Raw genomic sequence first — 21,074 nt, forward strand, 5'->3', positions numbered from 1 at the left:
TTTTTTTCACATTTTTTTTCCTAATTTTTAATTTTTGGATTTTTGTCACTTTTTTGATGGATTTTTGTCTTTTTTCTGCTGGATTTTTGTCATTTTTCTGCTGGATTTTTGTCTTTTTTTTGATGGATTTTTGTCATGTTTTTGCAGGATTTTTGTCACTTTTTTGCTGGATTTTTGTCATTTTTTTGCTGGATTTTTGTCACTTTTTTGCTGGATTTTTGTCTTTTTTCTGCTGTATTTTTGTCACTTTTTTGCTGGATTTTTGTCTTTTTTCTGCTGGATTTTTGTCTTTTTTTTGATGGATTTTTGTCACTTTTTCGCTGAATTTTTGTCTTTTTTTGCTGGATTTTTGTCACTTTTTTGATGGATTTTTGTCTTTTTTTAATGGATTTCTGTCACTTTTTTGATGGATTTTTGTCACTTTTTTGATGGATTTTTTTTAAAGGCAACAAATAATCGTTTGAATCATCGTGATTTCAATTATGACAAAAATAATCGTGATTATTATTTTTTCAATAATCGAGCAGCCCTACTTTGCTGAATGCTTTGTGTTTTGAGAGCCTTTGTTCAAGTCTCAGCGAGAGTTTGTATTCTTTATGTTAATAAAATAAATAAATATCTAAAATAAAATAAATAAATAAAAAAATTCAGGTAGGCCTACTTTTTTTTTTTTTTTTTGTCTTGGAACAGCGCGTCTTTTGGTTACGTCACCCTCACGCAGCTCACGCCGAGGGAGGGGAGGGGGCGCATTTGCACTCGTTGAACCGGTCCGTCCCGTACGATCCCGTGTGCGTTGTCCGCTGTGCGCGCTGCAGAAAGCGAACGATCAGCTGCTCCAACGACGCAAAAAAACAAACCCCCGGACCCGAGACAAGCATCGACTCCAGCGGGGGACACGGGGACATGGACAACCGCAAGCGGACGGTGGTCGTCACAGGTCGGTCTGGCTTCGTTTTTTTTTTGTGTAAAACAATGATCGGGCACTAGTTGCAGAATGAACGGGGGGCCGAAGAAGTGCGTGAAAGTTTACAGCGACTGGACCCGAGCTGCACAAAAAGAAGAGGCCAATGGCGTCTGGCTGTTTTCTGTCCCGCCGGGTCAAAGAAAACATGTTTATAGGTTTGATTTTTGCGACAGTTGCAAAGATGGAAAAGATGCAGATAAGGCTAATGACTCAGTTGTCTAGTTAAAGAATAACATAGCACGATTTAAGGTCAACTTTTGCTAATAATAACTGATTGATTACACTTGAAAAGTCAGAATCTATATCCTGTAATGTTTTTTTTGTAGAGTGTGCATTGGTTATTGCTTTTTAGATGGTGCAAGCTTTCTATAGGAGGAAATATTGTACAAGACAAAGACATAGGTTAGTATAAAGTATTACTACTACTACTACTTTAGTCCACATGTCTCGTCCAAACTAGATTTTGATTTGATTTTATAGTTAGTAGTGTTGTTCAGATACCATTTTTTTTTTCCATCTGATCCACTACCAATACTTGGGTTCAGAGTAGTTGCCAATACCAAGTAGGGCTGAAACAACTAATCGATTAATCGACGACTAATCGATTATTGAAACAGTCGACAGCTATTTTAGTAATCGATTAATCGTTTTCTGTTTCACACAGACTCGAATAGAGCAAAAATGACATGAAAGTGTAGTATTTTTGATGAAAACCTACTTTGTTTTGATAGCAAGTGTATGTAGTATAGGGCTGCGCAATATATCGCGAAAAATATCATATCGCGATATTAGCTGATGCAATATCCATATCGCGAGAAGCCACAATATATCGCAACATCACCATAGCCTTCATCTGACTGAGATCGACCCATTTTTTTTGCAAGTCATGTGTAAAAGTTCAGTTTTAGTTTAACGTTTACTCGCTTTGTTAAATTCTACCCCTGTTTTGGTCCTGATGGGGTGTTTTTTAAGTCTTCTTTTGACTCAATTTGCTGAAAAAATGGAACATATCGTGTTTAGTGAAATATCGCAATTATACCGTTATCGCGATATTGCACAGCAGTATCGCATATCGCAAGTCACTTCAAAATCGTGCAGCCCTAATGTAGTACACTTTGTACATTGTAAATTTCATGAATATCTGTTTGTGTCTCGTCCGATCAGAAGCAGAATTAGCACCAAGAGCCTCCAACAAACATTTGCTTTACGTTTACTCCATTAACACGTCCTCAAGCGGATCCACTTTAGCTTTGTGTGAAAAAATGGAAAAAATAAAATTTCCGTACACCATTCATAGCCAAGCGACTAATCGATTAATCGTAAAAATAGTCGATAGATTAATCGATTACAAAATAATCGTTAGTTGCAGCCCTAATACCAAGTACCGGTCCGGTACAACAGCAAGTGAATACAAATAAAAACAAATCCTGTAGAAAATACGCAAAAAACCTAAAGCGCGTGGCTTGTTATGCAGATTAAACAAAAGCTGTGCCTTGTTGCTTACACAGATCTGATTATTATTATAAGGGGTTGTACAGTCGGCATTATCCAAAAAACACATTTTGGTATCGGACAGGTTTGGGTTTAGTTAAAAGAACAACCGTAATATAAGAATTTCACGAATGCCTCAGTCATGCATGCTAAGTTTTTCTGGTTTACACATGCTTTGCGCCCAGTTAAAGCAGTACTAAGTAACGTGTTTACCTTAATAAACCCTCCCCGTAGTCCCTGTGGGGGTAATACAAGTGTTTATGGGATGATTGGAGGGTCTTTCATCTCCCCCTGGTGTCTCTGGACAGAAAACCATGTTTGCAACTTGACTGCCACCGGTTCGGAGAAAGCAATACACACTAATGGAATCACGGAGAAGAAGCTAACATGCTAACGGGCAAAGCTAAGTGCGGGCTAACGTCACTTTAAACAGTATTTACAGCCAAGTTTGAGTGAAAAAAATATTTCCATTGTATAATTGGATGCACAGTAACCCTCTCTCCCTTCGCCTTTCCTGTCGGCGTAGTATTTACTCTCCAAGACAATTAATAAATTAAAAAATTGTAACTTGCTACGACACCTGCTTTAAGGTTTAGCTTTGATTTGAGCTTGGCCCGGCGAGACTTGGAAGGTCAAATATGACACATGTGAGAAAGGGTTGGGGGAAAAGTTTGAGGACTGAATCAGCACATTATTACTTTTGCAGCTTTGGCGATCTGATTTTTGAAATATGTCGTCCCATTGGTATCAGAATAAGGTCGGCAGGATTTGCATGAACATGAACATTTCAGAAAAGATGGATTCATGAGGCATTTCATGTTGGTAGAGGTGCATGGAGTTAGCGGGTTTTTATATGATCATCCCATGGAGACACGGGGACATTTACTCTGTGGAGGACATTGTATTTTCTCATGCGATTTATTGGCTTTATGATCCATTAGAGGTGGACATAGGCCTGTTTGGAAGATATGCAAATGAACAATATCGAGTTTATCCCCAATGTTAAGAAGTGTGTGGAAAAAAAAATCTGAAAAAATTGTTGGGAATGGGAAGAGAATGGGGAAAATGTTGAAAAGTGGGGAAAAATTTGAGATAAAAATGTGTAAAGTGTTTTTTTCTGCCCTTGTATAGTCTATTCAGGACCAAGCACTGTAAAATCAGATGTTTGTCAGCACATCTATGCATATTTCTTCATCGTCCCCACATCGGCTCTTTCAAGACCTCCAAATGTGCCAACTTTTACCCCCGTCGGCCTTCCGCCCCGGCGTCCAGAGCGAGGGGCCCGTTTGCAGACACAAAAGGCAGATCTGCGGGCCCTCTCAGCTGATGCAAGGGAGGAGAGGTGCCTGGGAACGCGGCCCCCTCACAATAGAAGCCGGTGCACAGCTGCCGACCTGGGCCGTGGGCTTCTTTTGAGCCGGCTGTCAGACGCCCACCCCCCTGAGACAGACCCTCAGAGGACCCCCTGACCTGCTGTGGGAGGAGGGGTCACAGAGTGGGTGTGGGTGTGGTGGGGGGAGTATAAACAAGTCTGCCGGCTCAGGATCCACAGCTATTTGGACGGACGGGTTTGGTGACGACGTAGGGCTGCACGATGTGAGGGAAAAACGGAATATTTGAACTCATGAATATCGATATTGACAAACTTACTCGATGACGTTGGCTGGCGAATCCGAAATATGCAAAACTGTGCCAGAAAACATCTTCATTTCTAGTGCTTTGTCGCTCAAAAAGATAGTTGTCCTCAGCAGGCAAGTGCAGGGAAAGAAAACAAGTTTTATCCCTATTTTGTTTTATTATTTAGCTATTTTTCTATTTCACCACAGCATTTAAAAAAAAATGCAATTATTGACATTTTCCCCCCTATTTTCTCCCCATTTTTTGCTCTTTTCCCTGATTTTTCCTAATTTCTCCTCCACATTTCGTGACAGTGGAGATAAAGTCGATAGTGTACATATGCATACTTTCCAACGATTATCCTACGATATATTTCTCACCCAATTTCTCTTGTGTCAACAATGCTAAAATAGAAAATACTTAAATCAGGACCAAAGTAATGATAAAATGTACACTACAAAAAGGAAATATCAAGCATTGGCTTAAATGACTTGAATTGAGGAAATGTTTCTTGTTTTGAGCGGTTTTCACTCACTCTTCGCTTGTTTGAGGACATTTCAGACCAGTTCTAGGGTAAATCTCGCTTGAAATAAGAAAGTAAAATTGCCAATGAGATAAGACCGTTTTTCTTACCCCATTGGCAAAGAAAATGACCTGAAATAAGAACGAAATGTTTTGAAACGAGTCAGAAACATCTCAGAACAAGTGAAATAATCTAGGACAAATGCCCAAGAACTTCTTACCAAGTCAAAACAACTAAGATTTGGATTATTATGCTCAAATTGAGATGTTTATACTGATCTAGTTAAATACTTTTTGCAGTGTAGCAGTAACATTATGACTAAAATGAAACAATTGCACATTTTAAAATAGGTTTGTTTTGCTGTTTTGACAAACAAAAACAAGTCAGTGATATATTGTGGGGCTGCTCGATTATTGAAAAAATAATAATCACGATTATTTTTGTCATAATTGAAATCACGATTATTCAAACGATTATTTGTTGCCTTTAAAAAAATCCATCAAAAAAGTGACAAAAATCCATAAAAAAGACAAAAATCCATTAAAAAAAGACAAAAATCCAGCAAAAAATGACAAAAATCCAGCAAAAAAGTGACAAAAATCCAGCAAAAAAATGACAAAAATCCAGCAAAAAATGACAAAAATCCAGCAAAAATAGTGACAAAAATCCATTAAAAAATGACAAAAATCCATCAAAAAGTGACAAAAATCCAAAAATTAAAAATTTGAAAATAAAATGTGGAAAAAAAATTGCCCAAAAAAAATTGCCAAAAAAAAAAAATTAGGATAGATTTTTTGCGATTATGCTAATTTTGTAATCGTTTACTGTTGTAATCGAAATCGTAATCGAATTTCGATTAATTGCACAGCCCTACTCTGTAATTTATGTTACGCTCAGCTCCATCACAGCAGCATAAACACAGGGACACATGTTTAAAAAGTCAAATAAAATGAAGGATGTAAAAAAAAAGAATGAAATATCTTTAAATTAACCTTCCCAATAGGCGTAAGGCTGGAATTTTTAAGTCATTTTTCCGTTGTCAATTACATCGTCAAATATATCGTTATCGTGATATTTCTTTTTAATATCGTGACTATAGGTTTTAGGCCATATCGCCCTGCCCTTGTGACCACAACGCAGATCCCTCTCCAGCACATCCCAAAGATCCTCAAAGGTGTTAAGATCTGGACTCCCTGATCCCCTCTTTCACAACCCCACGTATCCTGGTATTGCCATGTTGCAGGCCTCTGATCGGCCAGAGGAGAGAGGACAGCTCTCACTAAAACAGGCGGCTCACATGGATTTATTTCACAGCATCGAACTGCTGTTGGAAAAGGTGATTTTTCCGATGATAGCGTTTAGCCGCTGTTAACGCAACTCTTTTTTTTAATAAGTGCTGTACAAACAGGGGCAACTTACAATACATTGCTGTACAGTAGAGTGAAAAGCGAATAAAACAATAGACAGAATTACAATACGAGCGATCGCGATGTCGTCACATTCGTTGGCCGTGGTAGACATTTTACATTTTCATATTTGATTTTTTTAAAATCCTGTAATCAGCAAAAACAACGTCCATAAACAGTGCATTGCTTCTCTTGCGCTGTAACAGATCTATCATTTTATAAAACCGAGTTAGAGACCTGTATGCATCAGCTGCCTACCAAACATCCGGCGAAAATTGCGGAAGTAAACAATAACAACATAATCGCTCGTATTGACATCACAGTAAAACACAGGACAAACAACATGGTGTGTGTGTAGGTGTGCGTGTAGCACAACTCTAGCTGGTGTTAGCATAACATATGCACATACAGTAGCTTGCCTTCATAGCTTGTTTTAGCGACTTCATTCCTCTAGTTTCTGCTGTGGTTTTGAATAATTCTATAAACACAGTTTGCAGATGCACTTGCCAAATGATCACAACATATATCCATATTGCATATGTGACTTCCCGTCAGCGTGCTGCAGAACACAGGCTAAGTGATTGTTTGATCCATACACAACACAAACTCTTCCCAGTTGTTTTTAGAACATTCCTATGTTTTAGTGCTTTTGTGTTTTCATTTGCGATAAAATATATCGCAGTAAAAATTTAAAAGAGAATATATTAATAAACGCAGAGGAGCATAAGTTCAGACGATTTTGCCTTGTGCCGTATGGCTGGCAGCTTGACCATAAATCAGGCTTAAGACTGCTGCCACGTACACAGAATCCTCAGTGTCGTGGGTTTGAGTCCCAGCTCCGGCAATTTGCTGATTGTTTCTCCCTGCTCTTCACCTCCCTTCATCCCTGCGCTGTCCTATCCAATGAAATGGGCCAAAAAAGCTTTAAAAAACAAAGCAAAACAAACAAAATGTACACTATGCACTGTGGGGAAATGTATCACAATAATACCATCATTACTATCTTCAACACAGATGTCAAATATTGCAACGTTTTTCTTGTGCAGCTTAAGCAAGAGCCTTAGGGTTTGTGCCTCAAACTAACGACAACAAACTGTTTGACAGCGACATGTTTGACTTTGTTTTGTATTTTACTCGGAGGGATCATGTGACGGAGCGAGAGGCTCAGTTACAACACTTGAGTCGCCAAATCTGTCGCGTTAGAAGGGGGCGCTTTAAACATGAGCGTCACATTTTATATACTTCAGGTGCAATGTACTCTTAACCCATTTTTTCCTATTTTTCCCCCATTTTTTTTTCTTTTTTTTGGTCCCATTTTCCCAATTTCTTTCCCAATTTTGCTTCTTATTTTTTGCTACAATTTCTCCCAATTTTGCTCCATTTCCCCAAAAATATTCTCCATTTTTCACACATTTCCACACATTGACGACAAACCCGACATTTCTAAAACATTATTGTTCTGTTTTCTTGTTCTAGATAACAGATATTTTAGTATAGGTATCGGAAAAAATATAACGGTACTCAGCCGTACTCTTCAGTAGATTTAAAATTATAATGAATACTTAAGCATTGGTCAATTCTTTGTCTTTATTATGGAAAAGAAGCCTGAAAGCTTTTGTAGATCGTCTAACTCTAACTGCAATGAGACTTTCATTCATGCCTGTGATCTGTTTCAGGTTTTGGGCCGTTTGGAGGGCACACAGTCAATGCCAGCTGGGTCGCTGTACAGGTATGTTCATCAACTGTTTCTACAATAAAATACACTGCAGAATTAGTCGCTATTATCCTCATTTATTCATTTATTGCAAACAAAAACATGACACAGTATGTTGAAAAGCCAGCAATTGTTAAAACCAGCTGCTATAATCAAAGGAGTAAGGAGTCGGAGATGTCATTATTCACTCTATTTAGATGTTTTCTGGCGGACTTTGAACATATTTAGCAGCACAGACCACCAAAGTCAAGTCCAGGTCTTTATGAATACTTTGACATTCTGATTTACCCACAGAAATAAAAAGAAGGAGCGGCGTGGAAATCATTCATGAATGTACAGACCTTTGGAGATTTTACTTTTGATACAATTTAGTGTCTGAAAGTGCTTTTTGTGGGGTCAGATTATACACATCCAATGGCCACTGTTGTGATGTTAAAGGAATAGGCCACCGTTTTTACATACTGAGATATGTTCTTACCTTAGCTTTGACGAGTTCTTTAGGACCTGTCTGATCTTCACCCGTGCCTTCAGTCACGTAAACACAGCGCAGACGGCGTTAGCATTTAGCCTCTCCCTCTCTCCTCTATAGCTCCAAAACAGGTCAAGATAGAAGCTACCAAGCTCTTCCACGTTTTCCCTATTTAAATATGGTTACGTGAAGTGTTCCACGACAAAGTATAATTACACAAAATTAAACAATGTGGATTTTCTAAGCGGATAAAAGGGGGGACTATATTGTAAGGCGTAATAATACCAGGAGTAATTTGGCATCCGCACAGTAAAGTGAAGATTACTGCACAGTAAAGTGAAGATTACTGCGCAGATTTCGAACTACTCCTGGTATTATTACGCCTTACAATATAGTCCCCCTTTTATCCGCTTAGAAAATCCACATTGTTTAATTTTGTGTAATCATACTTTGTAGTGGAACACTTCACGTAACCATATTTAAATAGGGAAAACGTGGAAGAGCTTGGTAGCTTCTATCTTGACCTGTTTTGGAGCTATAGAGGAGAGAGGGAGAGGCTAAATGCTAACGCCGTCTGCGCTGTGTTTACGTGACTGAAGGCACGGGGGAAGATCAGACAGGTCCTAAAGAACTCGTCAAAGCTAAGGTAAGAACATATCTCAGTATGTAAAAACGGTGGCCTATTCCTTTAATGGTAAACAAACCACATTATTGTAGAAATTGTATTAATGCCATGAAAAGGAGAAAACATACCTCCCCATACGTTAGCATTGTGCCTGTCTCCCTAATCATTTGTATGAGGGTTAGAGTGTTGTTGTTTTTTTTTTTAAATCAGCTCTGGGATTCAACGGCTAACAATTTGTAGGAACAGGCTCAGAGCTAAAGGCATTCCTAAAAAAGAAACGTCACTGTAGTACGAAGCTAATGCTAACGTTATGATTAGCCTCCTCTGCTGCATAGGCTACACATTTGGGCCCACTGTGCTCCATTTCCTTGTCGCTGTCTCTTTATTTGGGAGAAAATACCCCCATGTCAGCGTTTGTGGGCCAATTATAACGAGTATATCAATGAACAACGTGACGGGAAAGTTAGGAATGAGTTTGGACCATAAGTGTTTGAAATGAACTAGCTGAAGAATGATCTGATTCATCCTCTGAAAAGCTTCATGTGTGAGTTGAACGCCGCCGTGTGTCGTCTAATGGCTGTTTAAACGTGTGTAATATACGGCCAGGTCATTGTCTGGTGGGTTATTGATGTCCTGGGGAGGAGCACCCCGGACTGTGCTCCTCGGGGGGGGGGGGGGCTGGGTGTCAGGGTGTCTAGACACTCGCTGATAAGGATATTAAAGGCGAACAAAGAGGCCGTGCGGAGGTCAGGGGTCGCAGACGTGGTCAAATAGGGGGAGGTCAGCTGTCCGGTGCACGGCGCAGGGCGGGGGGGGGGTGCACGGGGGGGTTGGCCTGGGAGCGGTGGACTGGACACATGACGGTGGGATTTATTGAACCCATAGAGCAGGCTCGTCGTGCCTCAGAAAAACAATGACAAAATCAGGACCCAAACAATGTGAAAATGGAACTAAATGAGTAACTAATGAGTGAGTAAAAAGGATGTTTTGCACATTTGTTCTGGTCTTGCGTCACTTAATTCTGCAATAACAATAATCTGACATTATATTGTCACTGGCAACATTTTAAAACGGTTCAGCGGATGTAAAGAGGATTGTTGTGTTATCACTAAAGGCTCTGTCAGGGTTTATACAGACAGCAGCAAGTTTAAAGCTTTTTATTGCCATTCTAATGCCCAACTAGTAAATACGAGTGGGTGGTGGCTGGTCCAGTTGGATGATGGGACTAATAGTAAATTCCCTGCTCCTGCATCTGTATCCTGTATCTGAGGACTTCTCCCACCACTGAGTAAAACACAGTTTGGTACAATGATAAAAGATTAATTCTTAATTAGTTAGTTCTCTTTTTTTTATTTATTTTTTTGACATAAAACAAAGCTTACAAATAGCACATAGACAAAGGAAAGACACATAAGGGTAGGGCACATATTTGATTCTTTGGATCGTTCTTGGGTTCTGCATGGCGTGGATGTGTGGTGTGTGTGCTGAGCAGGTGTGAGATATGAATAAGAGAGAAAACAAAAAAAGATGAAAGCAAATAGTAAATCATGGGAAACAAATCGTAGAACATGAAAAATGATGATAGTAACACATAATAGTAAAGAAACAATAATAAAAGAGGTAAAGGTAAACTGAATGGGGTAATGAACATGAGGAAGGATAAACATTCAAGATTGAAATCATATAAACCATTTAGATTTGGAGGAAGAAAAGGAAGAAAACAAACAAGAAACTACAATATTAAGTTCTGACCCCCACCTGCATCTCTGTCCTTGTGTGGTGCATTAAAAACTTTGTGATATGTGGTGCAATTAAAAACCCATGGGTTGTTAATAGTTCTCTTGACAAAAGTCTTTCCCTTTCTGCTACAGACGACTATTGTAGTCATAGCTGCCCTGGGCAGGTTACCAAGCTGTGCCATTGGCCTGTCCGACCACACATGCCCTGCATTCATACATATGCAATGTGAGTGAAGTGCCTTACCCAAGGACACGGCGACGTCATGCACTTGTCTGAGGAGGGACTGGAACCGGTGTAACGTCGAGATGCACTTCTTTGTCGAGCTGCACTGACAGTATCAATGCGCATGTGCACATGTCTTTGTCTCTCATTAAAAAACAGTTATTAACAGCTGGTAAACTATGTCTTACATAATATTACGTAACTAAAGAGCAGACGACTCTTTCCTCAGCAACTTTTATTACATTTGAACGGTCATGCTTTCTGATTATTGACAAAACTTATACTTTTTTTGTTTTTAAAGCCAATATTTTCAACAGACAGATATTTAAAGGCAAATTGTTTTAGCAGCTACATCATTTACTAATTACATGTAGAATAGACTGCCTAATTCAACAGTAAAATTTATGAAATCATGTTATTTGCTGAAAAAGCGGAACTCGATGGCTGAATGTAAAACGACTCGATAGTTCTGCACATGCGCAGGAACGAGAAGTAGTGAAACTCGACAAGCCGTCTGTTTCGATTGTACAACGGCAACCTCTCCGTAATAAGACGATCCGCTTTATACTCTGTGCCACCGTAGTAGGAAAATGCATGTGAGAAACGTCAAGTTACTGGAAGTGAAAAAATAAAACAGTAAAAACTAGAGGTTGACCGATATATCGGCCGATATTTGGGGATTTTACTATATGAGCTATCGGCCGATCTAGCACCAAAGTAGGGGCTCTAAAACGAGTCTTCCCACAACATCTGTTGTGAAGTTCCAAGATATTTTAACTTAATGCCAGTTTGAATCAAATTTAATGCTTTTTAAAGACATTTAAAGCCTTAATTTTGGCACAATGTATATAATCATTTTTACGAATTTTAATGCCTTACGGAAACCCTGCTCTGTACTTGAGTTTTTTTGTTTACTTACAAGGAGAGAGGTAGCGGCTAGCAAGCAAAGCTTAAATAGTTAGCTACATTTCTAACTTTTCTAACGCATTCATAACATCCCAATTCATCACACGGATAAAGTCATAAACACATTTCACAGCTTTCAGGGAATAAACTGGAGCTTTATTGTCAATCACATGAATTTGATGCACAAGTGTAAAAGAGAGTCAAGCGTGTGTTTGAAGCATTTTAAAAGTCTAAAGAAGTCTCTGAAGAACAAAGTCTTCCTTGATGTCAGATGTTGACCGCTGTGGTGTAATGTCCCATCAGGAGCTGCAGAAGCTGGGCCTGGGCGGCGAGGTGGACCTGCACGTCTATGAAGTGCCTGTGGAGTACAACACAGTGCAGACCCTGGTGCCTGCCCTGTGGAAGCAGTATCACCCACTGGTAAGGACACACGCGGCTGCCAACAAGTAACACATGTGAGGATGGAAATATTAGGCCTGGGATCCCTGTTATAATAGATGTTAATGTGTATAATGTGATCTGGTTTTCAAGATGGCTGTCACTCGAGTGCTGTTTAAGTCAAGCCAAGAACATTGTGCTCCTTATTCACATGACGCAATTCAGTCCAACTCTCTCCCGCCCCCCCACTGCCCTGACGGCTAAATGCACTGGGATGTCGTTAGTATTGACCCGTTTTTTTTTTGCTGTGTTCTCCAGCTGGTCATCCACGTCGGCGTCTCGGAGTCGGCCTCCACGGTGACTCTGGAGAAGTGCGGCAGGAACCACGGCTACCGAGTGCGGGACAACAGCGGCCTGTGCCCCGACGCGCACTGCTGCATCGCGGGGGGGCCGGACTGCATCCACTCGGTCATCGACATGGAGTCTGTGTGCAAGAGGGTGAGCGCCTCCGGGCTGGGAGTGACTGTGTCCGTCTCCAAAGACGCCGGGAGGTAATTCAGTTCAGTCTGTGTTTGTTATTGATTAGTAATTGGCTTTGTTTACATGGAGAGCAAAAATCTGATCATAATCTGATTTGTGTAGTTCTCAGATTATTGAAGAGACATGTAAACTGCATACCGTAAATGCTCTAATACAGGCCGGGGCCTTTATTTACTCAAGGACATCTAGGACCAGGCCTTTATTGGAACCAGGCCACAATTAGAGACAGGCCTTTAATTCTATTTGAGCAAAACGGACGACCAGGAAAATGAAGAAAAACGAGATTTGTGTCCATTTGCACCTAAAATATTAGGTTAATTTATTAATGAACATTTCAAACCCTCTCCGAGCGGCTGGAACATTGACGCCTTTTATTTTGTCGGGACAACAGGAAGTGTTTCGTTGCTGTTAGCGGAGCATTGACATCAATGTCACTGCAGGTTTCTGTTTCGTTTTTACCGCGGACCGGATTATTTGTTGTTTTCTTGTGTAAAAGGCGAGTTTAGACGGAGCGTTTGTGTTTGTGATCGATCATGAGACTGACCCGAGAGAAGACGAGACGCTCGCGCTGATCGAGGAGTTATTTTGAGGCGTGGGACTGACCTGCACACGGAGCAGCTGGACGTGCTTTGAAGACGCGATGGTGACTTTATTAAAACCCTGGAGAGTCACACAACATTTGTTGCCCTGTTTCCAAATATAATCACTGGAGGTTTGAAAAGTGGCTAAATCTGTGTCAAAGTTACGCTCGGATCAGCTCCTCCGCAGCGTCCCCCTCGGCCCGGGTTCCCGTTTGTTTACTTCCTGCACGTGAGCTTTCATTTACACGACAAATTCCTAACATGGGGAATATTTCTACCGCTATAGTTTCTAAGAAAAGCCCCGGCCTGTTTTAGAGACGGGCTTTAATTTGCATTTACGGTACACAGCAGGGAATGTGGGACTGCACAGAGCCGCCGCTGCACATCCATGATCTTGCACATTGTTTGCAGATGCCAAATCCTGTCAAGGATTATCATTCGAAGGGGAACCAGGTCAACAGAGCACCTCTCAGTGAAAACGCAGATCGGGCAAAAGTTGTTTTTCTAAAGTCCGCTTTGTATATTGTTTTAAATTTCAAACAATTTAAAAACCTCTTGATTGCAGAAAGCCAAATATAGAACAATTTCCCGTCCAAATAAATGAATGAAGCTGGACATAATATCTGAAACGTCTGTTTTCTCTGTAGATACCTGTGTGACTTCACCTACTACACGTCGCTGTACCTGAGCCACGGGCGCTCGGCCTTCGTGCACGTGCCTCCTCTGGGGAAGCCCTACAACGGAGAGGCCCTGGGGCTGGCTCTGCGGGCCATCGTGCAGAACATCCTGGAGCTGCTGGACGAACGAGAGGAGATCCACTGTAAACAGCACCTACTGTCACACTAGCGCCTCCTGCTGTTCACACGCGAGGGTTTTAAATTCAAACTTTGAAATCCTCTTCGTCCTCCCCCCAGACCACTGCAAGGCAAACTATGAAGTCGAACCGTTTTCCTGTCCTGCAAATATAATGAAATTAAAGGTTGCAAGGAAAAAAAAACGTCAGGCAAGGCATAAGAGTAATTCCACAGATGCCACGGCGCCTTGAAAAGTCGAAATCCACAGAAAACAAATTGCACTTAAACACGTAAAGGTCCTACATTATCCTTTTTAAAGATTTCAATTGTCCAGGTTTTCTCCATGAAGCATCTTTTTTCCGGCTATTTTATTTGTCTAAATTCACTCGAATATGTCGGTCGCCTCTACATGATAGATTCTAGTGATGCACGGGTCAGAAATAGATATCAGACATCTGGAAGGGGACTTTTCTGAATGGGCCACGGCTGTAATTCAGTCTGAAAAGGCGCTTGAAGACGTGATAAGGAGTCCTTCATCTCAAATAAGACAGGAGAGAACTTTATTGATCTCAAAATGAAGAAATTCACTTGTTCATTCAGCTCTCAAAAAACGCTCAGGGGTCGCAGAACAGTCAGGAAAATGTGCAATCAAAGAACAGGATGATGTGCACCCAAGTCTTAAATAGGGGTACCTTATGTACAATGAACAAGAAAGCAGAGGTAACGCGAACTCACGCACCGAGGGACCTTAAAGGAGACATATCATGCTTTTAAATCCTTCCTTTTTACATATAAATCATACAGTTGTGGTCTATATAAAGCGGAACTGCAATGCTTGGGGTCTGAATTCCTCATTATTATAGCTCTACAGGCCCCTTTTCTACCCCTTTTCTGATGTGCGTCTGAGAGCAACTCATTTTCGGCCATTTTGGTAGTTTCATAGGAGAGGTGCGATTATATAGCGGCGCAGAAACTTTTTATTCACACGTTATTTACAAAATGTCCGCGCCGGAAGACTTGTCCGTCCAGCCTTACATGTTCGAGCCAGAGTCGATGAAGATGATGAACCTGCAGATCAACGCCTTCATATGGATGTATCGCAATGGTGTGTTGCTGTATTTACACTAACTTCTCCATCCGTGCCCACTACTACAATACTGCCTGTATTACAACGACTATTGTTGGGAGACGGTGTAATGAAGCATGTGGGTTTCGACATCCAACAACCGAACATTTTGACTTATCGTCTCGTAGCTTCGGCATCCTTGAGCTTGGACTACAAAATCGAAGCAAGGAGGAAAGAAACGTAATAGAGAATAGAGAAATCGGAACAGATTGCAAAATATGACCAAAACAGAATATAAAGATGTCAATGGAGTATCTGAAGAGACTAATTTCAACTTTTCTGTACTTCTAATCACTCCAAATATCCAACAAAATGCATTTAAGGTGAGACACTACAGGCAAAACTCCATTTTTTCAGTTTTCAGTTTTTGGGTCCTGAACATACAAGCTTTCACCCGGAAACAGAAAATATCCCTAATCTTCACAATAACATGTTTAAATATTGCACTGATTCAATGTTCCCCCATAGACTTATATGGGAGAATGCAATTTCAAGGGCCTTTTTCTCAAAACACATTTTTCTGTCATTGTGGCGACACTATGTCCACGTCAGTCGGACCTAAAGACTTCAAATTTTCCAGCCTTGGACTGAACAATATTTGGAAGATTTTTTCAGAGGGATTTTTTATTATTTAATCCCTTAAGCCCCATTTATTGAGTTTTGAATGTCAAAAAATGAGGCGAAAATTACATTTTTACAAATTTTCCCACTATAAAACAGCTTATTTTAAAACTAAACAAGAAATCCAAAATCCCCTCTGAAAAAGTCTTGGTAACTCATTCATCAATAAAATGAAACCATACATTTGAATGTAGCTCTATCCGTTATTCAGATTTCGTTGCCGAAAAGATGGAAAATTTGGGGCATTTTTAGGCATAAAACACCTTGTTCTTATATGAAAAGATAAAATAACAGAAAAATTGCCATGTATTTTTGCCCACATTTATGCCAGTGATCGACAGCAAAAGTTTCAAATTGATATCTGTAAATATACATTTTTTCCCTATTCACCTGCAGTGTCTCGCCTTAAGGGCTAAAAAAGTGGATTTAGCATGATATGTCCCCTTTAAAAACAGGAGAGCTGCAAAACGCTGCTCTTGTTATGAAGATCCGCCTCATATTCATCCCAGAAATCTGCTGTAAAGATGTAGCAATTAGACGCGGCTCAATACGGCCGGCGGCGGCGCATTCTTTGACCCAACTAAGTCCACGAGGTATTTTAAGACACATACCTTCTAAAAAGCACGGATTACGCATAATATAGGACCTTTACCACATCATCCAAACACATATTTCCTTCTTCATACACTCAAAAGACAAGTTTTTCCTTTTTCCTTTTGTGTTCCTGTTGATATTACTTCGGCGAATGTTACAAAACCCGCATTGTGGCCTCTATCAGTGCACCTTATAGAGTTAGGGTTTTTTGATTTATCAGTTTTAGTCGTCACATTGAGGGAAGTTTAACATTTGCTTTTGTAATGTTAACGCAGAAAGAAGTATGGATAGAGCCCCCTGATAGTTTTGTAATAGGTTGCCTTCACGAAATCGAATTTGGATGTCATCGCTTTAGTTTTCAGCGTGTTGATGGAGGAGACGTTCAACTTTATGGCAGTTGTGGAATCTTCAGGATGTCATACTGTTACGTGAACGCAACCTATGAACAAGTTAGTCTAAAAAAAAAAGATTACAAATACAAACGGTTCTGCTCTATGTTAAACGTTTAGTTGGACTCTTCCCTTCGCTGGTGGTTTCAGTCCTTTTTTTTCTTTATAAGAAGTTGTTATTTGCCTTCTTTTACAAAGGTGGTTTGAATCAGGGAACGGGTTGGTTCCAGCTCATATTCCCCCACATTTTTTTTTTTTTTCATTTTTTTTTTGGGGCCCGATTGAGACTTAACAAATCCACGGAGATCTGAACCCCGGATGTGCAATGTTATTTCACAGATCTCCACTCCGACTGTCGAGGAAACGCTGTAAACGTGGTGATGCGACTCGTCATTTGGCTGCACATTTTGGAAATACTTGCAATATTTACATATCTTTGTCCGTATCCTTTTGGTTGTTCCTTCAAAAAATGTATTAAATTGGATTCAAACCAGCATTATTTTGAAATTTCTAAGGAAATAATGACCTTGTTTGACCATTTTTCCCGCAGACGTTTGTCCAAAATACAAATATTGTGCATTAAAAATATATTATCTATAATTGAGCAGATTGAAGATATGAGTATTGCATCCTAGTTCTCGAATGCTGCATCGCCAAATCCCTCACATTTGATTTTAAAAGCTTTCTGCCGCCCCCTTCACTGAATCAGTTGTAGCTGCTTATATTATATCATAACCTGGTTCGGTGAAGTGGGATTCTGGTCACAGTCTCAGCCGGGCCTCTTTTATTTTTCATTTCTGTAGCACTTTCATTTGTTTCCCCCCTTCTATTTTGCCAACATCTTGCGGTGTGTGAATACTTCCTGTTCCATTTGGCAGTCACTTTAACCTCCCCTATGTAGCTTTGACCTTACACACGTATAAGCATGTAGCATATTTTTAACGTTTAGCATAGACTGTGATGTTGCCACTTCCACACGTGAAGGTTTATAGTTTTTATCATCAGTGTGCTACGACTCCTCATCGTTAAAACACATATCAGTCCAGCCTTTAAATATTGACTGCAACTGAACCATAGATTATTGCGTATTAAGTTAAATATTGTTTAGAAATATCCTTTTGTTTCGTTGTTTTATCCTCTTGTTTGTAGTCCCGCCCACCCAAGTAAATCTCCCATTGTTTTTTTTTGTTTTTTAAAGGTGCATTATGTAACTTTTGGTTTGGAACAAAAATTTTAATAAAACACATTAGTGCGTACAGATACAGAAGGCCATATATGGTCATGTTCAAAGCAGCCAGAGGGGAGAAAACTAGACTACTTTAACAACTGCTGAATGATGAATATATTTTTCGACTAAATGAAGATACAGAGCAAAGAGACAGACCAGGAAGTTATGCTAGCTTGTCTGTGAAAGGCGCTATATAAATAAAGATCTTCTTCCTCTTCATGCTACATATGCTAACGTTAGCGAAGCGATGCTAACGAGTGCCGTTGTTCGCTTCTGCTGAACAATTAGCTGTGAAAAAACATCCATTTGGACCCAATTTTGTGTGTGTGATGAATATGTTTATAATCTGCCAGAAAAAGGTTAAAGAGTGAAAAATTGTTGTTCCCATGAGAGGTTTTCTTCCCCCTTGGCTAGGCCACGCCCCCTTGTATGACACGTTGCCGTCTGTATCTATTTGACCTTTCAGTGGCCGAGCAGATGTTTGAGTGGTTAGCTTGACGCCTTTGCTTTCCATCCCGGTGGCCTCTTTGGCGCTCCAGAAAAAAACCTTATTCACCTTATTCCGCCCCTCCCACTTGTGCCACTTTTTGCGTTGTCCCGGCACTTCCGTTGTCCTGACATTTCCGGTCGAGCGCGAAGCCCGTTCATTTAAACGGAGAACGAGGGGAAATATTCTCCAGATGATGTCCAGAAAGCTCAGAGAAGAAGACAGTAATGGCGGCCCCCAGTGGAGGAGAGCAGCTACTGATAAAACTTGAACAAAACAACTGCACCAGTGAAGTAAACGTTACTTTTGGTTAGGGCTGCTCGATTATTGAAAAAATAATAATCACGATTGTTTTTGTCATAATTGAAATCACGATTATTCGAAATGTTGCCTTTAAGAAAAAGTCTATCTTTATTTTATTTATTTATTAATCAATACACTACACTTTATGTTTTCTGGACAGTCATAAAAGTACAAATGATTTCAAGTACGCCTTGATTAAAGAGAGGTCCCTGTTTCACACCTGCCCCCTGCTGGCCAGCCCTCACACCTGCGCAAGCAAACTGAGCAGCGCGGCCTGATGACATCATCACACAGCGCCGTTTGTTTTTATGTCAGACAAAAGCATGAGCCACGGCACGTGAAAAGCGAAGGGAAAATAATCCCAGCGGCCTGAGATAACGCAAGTCTGCTTTACAAAGAAAGAAAAAAATAATAATTTGAAAAAAAAAAAATTAGAAGCGATTTTTTGCGATTATGCTAATTTTGTAATCGTTTACTGTTGTAATCGAAATCGTAATCCAATTTCGATTAATTGCACAGCCCTACTTTTGGTCCTAGCCTTCAATATAATGTTATTTAGCATGTTTTGTTTTGGTGGAGAAACATCCATTTAACGTTAGCATCTTATTAGCTAACTGTTGTTGCTTTAGCAGTTTTGTTCAGCCGGAACGCTCTGAAGTCATAGGTCGTCATTTTCAAGTGGGAAAAAATCCACAGTTGCCTGGAATGCACCATAATATCAACTTCATATTGCATAAAAAGTTACATAATGCACCTTTAAGAGTTTATAAATAATGGTAGACGCCCTATTAAATTCCCCTTTTTGTTGTTGTGGTTTTTTTGATACTTTCTAAACTCTCATAAAAGCATTTTGTTTTGGGAATTTCTTTCTAAAAATGATCACGGTTTGGGTCAGTAGCCTCTGTCGTGCCTTTACACTTTTAATAGTTGAATTCTTTGTGAAGTCTATACAGGAAACAAATGAATGGGATTTTCCCTTCCAGAACCCTATTTATTAAAAAGCGATTTTAGCTCAAAACAAAACACTGGACTTGTTCTTTCACACCTACAAATTCAGTACATTCATGCAAGTGCCGAGCTCGGTAGATAGATTATATTGTGAATTGCAAATGTTGCTGCAATGTACTGTTTTTTTTTTTTTAATCGTTGGACTGACTGGATTGGTGTAGTTGTATATTCGCTTCTAATAATCTTGGGACTGTCTCTCTCTGTGCCTTCGTCTTGTTTATTCCGTGTCATGTATAAGGCCTTAAAAATGTCCTGCAAGTGAGTGAAGCAATAGCAGCTAATAACGTCCAGTCGGATCGTGGCTACCTCAGAAAATCTCAACTGGTGCTATGTCAGTTACACGGCTTTGTGATTGAAATCTCAAATAAAGAGGACTGAACTACTGACTGTCGTGGCTTTTTTTTTTTTATTCATTCAACAAAACAAATGACACTAAATGGTTCAAATCAAACATCCCACTTTATTCATGTCATTATCCTTCTTTATTGTAGCTGTGTGTCTTGAAAGAGAGTTCCTGACTTGTTACTGTTACTTCCTTTCAGATTATAGTATCTTTCTCTTTTTTAAACCTTTCTTGGATGTTTATGCTTTATACCAGGGGTGCCCAAACTTTTTGCAATAAAAGTTGGAAAACTGTGAAAGTTGCTGCTACAATGCTCTGTGATTGATAAATACCAAGACACGACAACAGTGTTTCCTTAACTTTGCGAAAGGGGTGAAACAGCGCCCCCAATTTGACGCTGGTGGTCAAAAAGTGTACTGCATCCATATTTACCTTTGAGAATGAATGGAAGAGAGTTAGTATTAACCACACAAAAAGTAGGTCACTCTCTGGCGGGCCAACAGAATTGTTTGGGCCCCACTTTGGGCACCCCTGCTTTATACAAAACCTAAAGAATATAACATTTAACATTTTAACATTTTTATAACATTTTAGTGACTCACATTTGATAAATAGCATCGGGCCGATATTTGGGTATTTTACAATATTGGCTATCGGCAGATAATAGACCGATATCTCCGGAACTGAAAGTGATCAAAACTTTTTGTATTGGAAAGAGTCAGTCGGGCAGGGTCTTAAAATGAGCCCTCTCACACCCTGGCTTCAGGGGGGTGGATCAACATCATGGTGAGAATCAGTCACAAGTTTGCACACCTATTTTTATAGACATTTATTTCGGAACCATAAGAGATAGAGACTTATCATTGTTTGTTTAGGAATTTACTGATTTTTGTCTTTCAAACAGCTCCCTCTGAAGTACCCAGCATGAATGTCCTTAAAGAGGGGGTATTATGCTTTTTTCAGCCACATAGCACCAGTCTATATCACACTACAATGATGACGAGA

At 39.9% G+C, this 21,074-nt stretch overlaps 1 protein-coding gene across 1 annotated transcript; it reads left to right on the forward strand.

Moving 5' to 3' along the window:
• Window positions 1-871: 871 nt before the first annotated feature.
• LOC306981404 (pyroglutamyl-peptidase 1-like) lies at window positions 872-14,122 on the forward strand. The gene is made up of 5 exons (XM_079581009.1): window positions 872-937; window positions 7,678-7,730; window positions 11,981-12,097; window positions 12,374-12,606; window positions 13,824-14,122. Exons 1-5 carry the CDS (start codon window positions 904-906, stop codon window positions 14,020-14,022), a joined length of 636 nt encoding a protein of 211 aa, XP_079437135.1. The 5' UTR covers window positions 872-903; the 3' UTR covers window positions 14,023-14,122.
• Window positions 14,123-21,074: the final 6,952 nt, after the last annotated feature.

Source organism: Gobius niger, assembly GCF_951799975.1.
Source record: "Gobius niger genome assembly, chromosome: 22".
Classification (NCBI taxonomy): domain Eukaryota; kingdom Metazoa; phylum Chordata; class Actinopteri; order Gobiiformes; family Gobiidae; genus Gobius; species Gobius niger.